Here is an 8,481-nt window from a genome sequence, read left to right on the forward strand (position 1 = left end):
CAGGAACAGCATCAAGGATCGTGTTCTTAGCACACCAATGAGTAAAATCCACATCAAGCTGACTCTGTACCTATCATAGATAGATGTCTTCAAAAGTCTGGGCTGAAGCTAGTCATTCCATTTCAGTAGATTGAAGCACAAATGAAACTGTGGCACCACATTTCTGGGGGGAACAGAAGAACGATTTTCCAGTAACAAGTTATTGTTTCCTGACTGTGAAACCTCAGTGCTCAACTAATATGAAATAGTCAGTGGAATTACACATAGTGCATAACATAAAGCAAGAGTAATGATCATCCCCCTCATGATCTGTAAATTATAAATAAAACAAGATACTCTAGTGAGCAACTTTGGGTAGAATACAAAGGCTCACATATGCAAATGACGTTTTGCTTTTTGTTGCCTTGAAGGCTGCTTCTGAAACTCCCCAAGTTTTCATTTGGGAAGAGATGAGGAATGTGTGGCCATCCAGACAACGATCAGGGATGATTGCAGTTATACTCCAACATCAGAGAGGGCCAAATCCCCCATCCCTGTTTTAGAAGTAGCTTGCCAAGCGGTGCAGGGCTGTTTGTAAATCGCCCGGATGCTCCCAACCCAGCATCACACCTGTACTGAGAGCGCCTGCCACAGGCAATATGCATCCGATCCAAAATGTTTATGCAAAATCAATGCATTGTGGGAGCCAGGCATGACAAACCACACTGCAAAAGACCAAACACTCATAGCACAACAACAAATCACTTCAAAGAAAGTGGGAGAACTCCATTCACTCTGTGATGAGAACCAGTTCTTAAGACCAAATAGGCTAGTAAGCAAGTATTAAGGGAGAAGTCAGCCCCTCAAGATTTAAGCCATTGTCTGAAGTAAGAGCATGCCAGTACAAATGAAAAAGCACCATACCAGCTTCTTAATCATGTGACATTTATTAGAGAGCTTTCATGTATAAAATGATGTACTGTATTTGGTAGGTGACTGAAAGTGTAAGTAAACAAAATCAGACGCTGATTGGGAAATGGAATTTTAAACCCAGCAGAGATGAAAATTCTGAGGAGAAAAGGTGACTCCTTCAGGTTGATGAGGCGAATGAGAGATTAAATCCACAAACCAGATAGGCAGAGGCTGTTAGTTGGCAACGAAGCCTGCAAGAGCAGCACCTGCCATGGCTCTCAGCACATACAGTACTTCAGGCTTTCATTTCTTATGGCAGAATTCTAACAACTAACCAATAAAGACGAAAAGAGAAGTTTAAGGAAAGTACATTGAAAGTGACCTTGCTAAGTAAAAAATGCAAAAATGAGGGCTTAACAGAAGACTAAGAAGAACTAGGAATTAATCCACAGTGTGTTAAGACTCAAGTCAGGTTGTCACCATAAGGCAGTCTTAGTGCAAAGCTCTTCTCTCTGCCCATTCATCTGAGATTATGATGAGAACAGACAGGTCTGGTCCTAGAAGAGACTACTTCCTAAATATATCCATGGAGACTGTAATGCATATTTTAGAAAAGATCTACAGTTAAAAATTGTAAGTGGCCTAAACTAATGTACAGCCACCAATATGGTTACATTTAATGTCTTTATTTAATCATCAGAAAAATCTAAATTGAAATTGTAGATCAATCCACTCCAACCCTGAAAGTGTTAATTCTGTGTACAGGATATTAGTTGCTTTAATTATTTCGCGTGTTGTGTTTCAACTTCAAAATCCTAGAAAGATCCCAAAGTAACTGAGTTCTGAAATACGTCTTAATTGTTTTGTGCATTTAGACCACTGAACTCTGAGGTAGGCTCTGAGAACTGAATTAATTTGTTAACTGAACCACTATTCCTAAACCATGGTTACTGTTTGTGAAAGTTCAGCAATTAAGCCAGGTAAATCCAGCACTTGCTCCATAAGGAATTAATGTCAAAGTTTTAGGAAATAATCTGAAGAATCTGGTTATAACACTGTTAAGCAACCAAAATTTAAGTAACCCTGAATGAACCAGTTAAAGACATTAATACTTAATACAATCAATTATCAGATCAGATCTTTAATATTCTTAAAACAAGCCGAGGTCAACCATTAAACTCTATGCTCTTGTAATCATTTCTGTAGAGTTCGCCTCCAACCAAATGCCTCATGATGTTTATGGTTTTTTAAAAAATACGTCAAGTGAACGGAAGACAAGTCACAAACTGATTCAATCTCATTCAGAGAGGGCAAGATAATGGACACAAATTAATTAATAAGGTCACCCTTTTAGAATACAGAAGTTTGCCGTCACTGTACCAGGCAAAATCACAGAGAAGGTTGAAAGGTCAAACAGTCTTGTATTGTTTGCAAAACATTGTGATGGCTTTTTTTAAAGTTCTGCAAAAGCAACATTTCTTTAAATAATCAGACAGGCTCAATTTCTCTTCTTAGAAGCCATTTGGCTTGTCCCATCTCCTTGGACCATGGGTATAAAAATGGGCTTATTTTACCTCCCCCCAGTTCATCAGAGGCTGCTTCTTAAAGTATTATTCAACTTATGTATACAACTGATTTGGCCGACTTCATCAATCATAATGGATGGCAGTGTAGAAGATTATCCAGACAACCTGAAAGGAAGTACAAACAAGATGACATCAGCAGCGAAGAACCTGATGATTGGATTCAGTATTTTGCTTTCCTCTTTTTGAAGAAGACTGAAACAATACAGGTTTACTATTAGCTCTGTACTATAATCTGTACATTACCCTTTTAAATTCTTGCGTTCTTAAGTAATTTATACTGTTTGTTCCATCACTCTGATTCCTTCCCATCTAGTTAAATATATTTACTGTATGCTTCTTAGGATGGTGACCTGTCTCTTGTTTTACAATATGTGCTCAGGGCCATCAGTAAACAAATAAGGAGTATAGATTACCAAAAACAATGCAAAAGATGTCATGAACCCTTCTTTCGTTAGTTCCCAAGTTCCACCATACTCTTCTTCATCTATCTGCTGGAAGCTACTAAAATAGAGGTACAGGACGCCAGCATTTATCAGGCAGAATCTGGAAGGGAGAAAGAAACATATTGGAAACCATCACTTTCAACTTGTACAATGTAAAGACATCAGATATGTCAGCCACACTCCACCAGGAAGGTTTCTTGCGCAAGCTGCACTGAAATTAATGGGAGATGCTGAAGAGCACTACTATGCTCTTATGTAGCTCTCATTCCTTTCAATAGAGCATTTGCAGGACAGCTCTCTGGTGGTGTGTGGTTTATTGGACAGATTCATTTCTTCTACTCTGCCCTTCTCATGGCAGGGCTACCTGTGAGGACACAGTATATTGTTATACTACTTAATATACTAAAGTTACAATATTAATATTAAATTTACAAGGCTGACAAAATATATTTATCTTATTTTAAAAATTGTATGCCACCTTTCTGTCTCAAACAGGAGGGTTCAAGGTGGCTAACACCAAAAAGTTAATTTTAAAAAAAAAATCATATACACACAAGATAGCAAATGATAAAAACGAATTCTCAGGTGGTGCAATGGGTCACTGTGCCTGGCTGTTAACCAGAAGGTTGGTAGTTTCAGTGTTAGAAACTGGAATAGGAAAGCTAGGAGCCATGTGGCTCATGGGACCTGGGTTGTAGGCACTAAAACAAAATGTCTAGGCACCTTATTTTATTTTATGCTGCCACGCTACCCAGCAGACCACCTGATTCAACTGGCAGCAAAAAAAAGAGATGCATCTTGTACTGCTGTGCTGCCACACGAATCAGCTGGTCTGCAGGGTAGCGCAGCAGCAAAAGACATGCATCTTTTGCTGCTGCAGCGCCCAGCAGACCAGCTGACTGCAGCCAGGCAGGTGGAGATGCTAGGCACCAAAGGTGGTGCCTGGGACATCTCCATCCAGTTGCAAAAGGACGGCTAGTTTCAAACGTTGGGTGGTTCAAGCCCACCTAGAGATGACTGTGGACAGGATTCCTGCATTGCAGGCCATTTGACTAGATGACCCTCGGGTCCCTTCAAAATCTATAATTCTATGAAATGGCATCAAGAAAAAAACACTGACTCAAACACCCAGTAAGCCAAAGGCCTCCAAGGAGTGTGTGTGGGGGGGGGGAACCAGAGACCTTAAACATCAAGGACAGGGGTAGGCAACCTAAGGCCCATGTGCCACAAGCGGCCCACGGGGGTTGTTTAACCAGCCCCCCGAGCTGCCCCTGAACCAAGCCGCCTGCTCATTGTGGCATAGGGACTTGCTTCCGCAGTGCCAGAAATCGCATCTACGCACACTCAGATGCCAAAAATTGTATCTGTGCAGATGCAGACGCCGGAAATTGTGTCTGCGCATACGCAGGAAATCGTGGCCCCGTGCGCTCACGTGTGCGCGGGATCCGGCCCGGGCAAGGTAAACCTTGCCGACCCCTGATCAAGGAGATTGAAATATCCCATATAAGGCATTCCCTAATCTAGGCTTGGCAACAAAGAATATTACACATTCCCACCAACTGAACTTCAGGTGGAAGAGCACAAACAACAGGGGCTCCTCTTGATGATCTGAGAAAGCAGGCATACCCAACAAGCAAAATATCCTAGCTTGGATAAAGGCAATAATTGGCAATTCTGAACTGAGCTCGGAAACAAACCAGAAGTCAGTACAAAAATCAAGTTGGATGTTGCACAATCTTGCCAGGTGAAATTTCTAGGTCCTCTTCAAAGTCAGCTCATATGAACTTCATGACTAAGCAGAGATTTAAATCTTGGGTTCTTTAAGATCAGTATGCCAATTATTACACCACAATGGCATTCAAACCACATGAATTTCTGGTGGTTTCACTCCCCCCAGAGATACATTCCATTGTCACTTGAGACTGAGAGATGCCAAATATATATAGGCCTCTGAATTGCTAGTGTTACTGTACATTGACTGCATAAAGCACTACATATATTTTTTTTTTAAAAAAAAAAACCCCGCTTGTTTTCCTCTAGACATTTCTGGGTATGTTATGTCCAACTTTCCCCCCTTTCCTCCCTCTATCCAGTGAAAGAAAAACATTATTCTCTATTTTCCCACTAATACACTGTAAAAAATTTGCAGGCTCACCACCTGGGAGTTGCCAACTCACAACGATTTATAATGCAATGCACTGTATATGGGAAATGAATTTCAGATCTAGGGTTTAGAATATCCATCTTGTCATTTCAGCTGTTTCCAACTTCTTTTGGCAACTTTTCCAACAAAAACAAAAAGAAGAAGAAACAAAAACTTACATTGCTATGCCCACAAATCCTTTCAATGGAACGATGCCCCAGATCACTCCCAAAATAACAGCAATGATCTGCCGGAACCAGTAAATCACATCTAGAAATTCATCCTGTGGAGAAGAGGCAAAAATCAAAGTTCATATGGACCTGTAATTCATGTATCTTACAAAATGCCCCTTTGGACAAAAAGAAGCAGCTCTGAAGATACATTTTGGACTAGATGAGATGTAGATAATAAATAACTGTCATATAGCAGTACTTCCCACTTAATAAAGGATAAGTCTCAAGTTTCTTCTAATGTATTAAGGAAATATTCTGACATGAAGTAGTAGGATCCTGAACTGAATCACTAAGACCAACACTATAAATTTCAAACGCTACCAACCAATGTGCATTTCGTACTTGGTTCTGTTCTATGATTATATTTTTATAAAAGGAAGGAAGATAAGCCACGCAACAGGCATCAGGAGACAATAGAAGAACGAAAGCCAAAGCTTGGTTAGGTCACACTACCAGGCACCCTACTTTTGGAGGAAAAACAGTAGTGTTTTGGGATGATAAAAATTTAACACCACAGGTGCTACTCACTGTTGAATTCAAAACACTTTCATATGTGTTGCCCAACCCTATTTATTTAAAAGACCATCTCACAGAATTCAGTGGGTTTTGCTCCCAAGCGTGCTCTATTGTCAAAGCTCACTGACTACAAAGTAGTTTGCCAGAGCACTTCCTACAAGGCAACAGCAGAGCCAGAATCCAGATCAAGTATTTTCAGTTCCACAGCCAGCCTCCAGCGTAAGAGCAATCTGAAATTGACAGGAAAGGATTTCCAGCTCCCAATTGTTTAACCTCCACGGACTTTGAGCCCTGACAGTCAAGTGTTAGAACTAGGGAGAGACGTGATTTGGCTCCCCCCGCTTTTACTATTCTGCACGCTGTGTTTATTATAAGCCACCTTGTAGTGATATTTACTCCGAAAAGCTACTTGAAATATATATATATTCTACTGGATAAATTGTATTTCTGAAATGACAGGTGGTGATGATGGGGGGAGTAACCAACTGTGGGTTTGGGGGCGTAAGGACTCAGCATTAATCTCTGGAGTCAGGATCCCCCCCCCCTCGCACTCGGCTCCGGTGGGCGGACCTCGGGAGTCCTGTCGGGAAGGAAGCAGAGCAGGTCCCGCTACCGTACTACCCCGGGAGGCTCGGCCCGCCGCTGCCGCAGCCGACGTCGCAGGTGCCCCTGGAATCGCCGCAGCCGAGGCCCGGCCTAGGCCTCACCTTGTCCTCCCAGGCGGAGTCGCTCCGCAGCGCTTTGCCCCACAGCGAGCCCTTCAAGGCGCCGCCGCCGCCGCCGTTGGCCACCAGGTGCTGCTGCGGGTGCGACGTCGGCTCCTCCTTCCGCCGGCCGCCGCTCATCGTCCTCTTCCGCCGCCGCCGCCTCCCTCCCTCCCCACCGGGCCGCCCTCCCCCCGCAACACTCCGCGCTCTCTCGCAGCACGGAAGGCACCCCGCGCGCCCACGTGAGCGCCGGCCCGGCGCCCAACCAATCGCGTCGCCCCGCTCGGGCTCACGCGGCTCCAGTCACGTGGCCGGAGCGCACTACGGCGATAGAGATGGGCCATATTACGGTTCCTTCTGGCCTCCGCCGGCGGAGACAGCGCAGACTGGCGCCTGGAGGAAGGAGGAGCACCTGGCTGCTGATTCGCACGGTTGGAAAGGGGATACCCGAGGGTCATCTAGTCCGACCCGCTGCAGTGTAGGAATAACTGAGTAGAGTAACACTGGCAAAAGGGGCGGAGCAGGGCTACCTGTATATATATATATATATATAAGAGAGAGAGAGAGAGTTAGTTACAAAGTGCTTTTCTTAATTCGTTCCCAACCAGCAGGGCTAGCCCAGGATATTTTGGCACCAGAGGTGAACCACAAAATGGTGCTCTCCTCCCTGCCAGGGAAGAAAGGAGTGAAGATCTACATCTTATAGGTGGGCGGGCTGGCCCTGACAACCAGAACCCGTTTGCAGCAAAATCAGAACGGCCTTGAACACATTCTTCCAAGCTTCAGACATCTTTTTAAAAAATAAATAAATGAAAAACTGTGCATTCATGATGACTTGCACTGCTGATGCCATGCAAGTTGGCCATAGGGCAGGCATCCCCAAACTTCGGCCCTCCAGATGTTTTGGACTACAATCCCCATCATCCCTGACCACTGGTACTGTTAGCTGGGGATCATGGGAGTTGTAGGCCAAAACATCTGGAGGGCCGCAGTTTGGGGATGCCTGCCATAGGGCATTCCTTCTTTCTGTGCTCTTTGCAGCTACAAAGAGCCCACACAGCCTTGTTTCCCATCAGTGCATCTGCCATAACTTCGTACTAAAATCCTGCAGCTTTTTTATACCACAAATGTTCTGGTTTATGTTTGATAATATACACTGGGCTCAGGCAGGATGAGAGAAGGGAACTGGAACTGGGTGTGAAGTATGAAATGTTTGCGAAATAGTAACTTAATACGTAGAACAATCCTATGTCTGCTCAAAAATCCCGTTTTACAAAAACAACAACACCAAAAATAAAATATGAATACAAAAAACTAAAATAAGTTAAAAGCCAAAACATCATAAAAGCACTGTAACACTGTCACAGGATTAAACATCTATCTAAAGAGCTCAAGGTTGGGGAGAGGTCTTCCCCAGCATCAAAATATACATGGGATTGTGCCAAGTCTCCAGTATTCTGTTTCAATTTTTAAAAAAGGAGTTACAAAGGCTGAGCAGTTCTAACCTCTTCATACACATTTGATTCTTTAACACTTTTAAAGAAGGCACCCCAAATTATCACGGCTGAAAGTGACACAAACAGGTGTTTTGAAACAATGTATCATATAGGTACATTTGTCACAGAAAGGCTACAGGATCTTTTTGAGTGTACAGTGATACCTCAGGTTAAGAACTTAATTCATTCCGGAGGTCCGTTCTTAACCTGAAACTCTTCTTAACCTGAGGTACCACTTTAGCTAATGGGGCCTCCTGCTGCCACCGGGCCGCCGCACGATTTCTGTTCTCATCCTGAAGCAAAGTTCTTAACCCGAGGTACTTTTTCTGGGTTAGAGCAGTCTGTAACCTGAAGCATCTGTAACCTGAGGTACCACTGTACACTCAACCCATGTGATAGGTGAAATGGTCATGTAATATTGCTCATGTTACAAGTGAAATGGCCCTCTGGGAAAGGGAAGCCTTAC

At 43.4% G+C, this 8,481-nt stretch overlaps 1 protein-coding gene across 1 annotated transcript; it reads right to left on the bottom strand.

Moving 5' to 3' along the window:
• Positions 1 to 907: 907 nt before the first annotated feature.
• On the bottom strand, positions 908 to 6,737 carry RAB5IF (RAB5 interacting factor). The gene is made up of 4 exons (XM_035123709.3): positions 6,520 to 6,737; positions 5,243 to 5,346; positions 2,891 to 3,020; positions 908 to 2,582 (listed from the first exon to the last, which is right to left on the bottom strand). Exons 1-4 carry the CDS (start codon positions 6,655 to 6,657, stop codon positions 2,541 to 2,543), a joined length of 414 nt encoding a protein of 137 aa, XP_034979600.3. The 5' UTR covers positions 6,658 to 6,737; the 3' UTR covers positions 908 to 2,540.
• Positions 6,738 to 8,481: the final 1,744 nt, after the last annotated feature.

Source organism: Zootoca vivipara, chromosome 7 (assembly GCF_965207765.1).
Source record: "Zootoca vivipara chromosome 7, rZooViv2.hap1.1, whole genome shotgun sequence".
In the NCBI taxonomy this organism is placed as follows: domain Eukaryota; kingdom Metazoa; phylum Chordata; class Lepidosauria; order Squamata; family Lacertidae; genus Zootoca; species Zootoca vivipara.

Bases quoted from the DNA above. Each gene is read 5' to 3' on its own strand.
- RAB5IF (XM_035123709.3), bottom strand. From the start codon at position 6,657: ATGAGCGGCGGCCGGCGGAAGGAGGAGCCGACGTCGCACCCGCAGCAG. The intron at 5,347-6,519 runs GTGAGGCCTAGG...TCTTCTCCACAG, and splicing joins ACTCCGCCTGGGAGGACAAG to GATGAATTTCTAGATGTGAT. The intron at 3,021-5,242 runs GTAAGTTTTTGT...TCTCCCTTCCAG, and splicing joins GGATTTGTGGGCATAGCAAT to ATTCTGCCTGATAAATGCTG.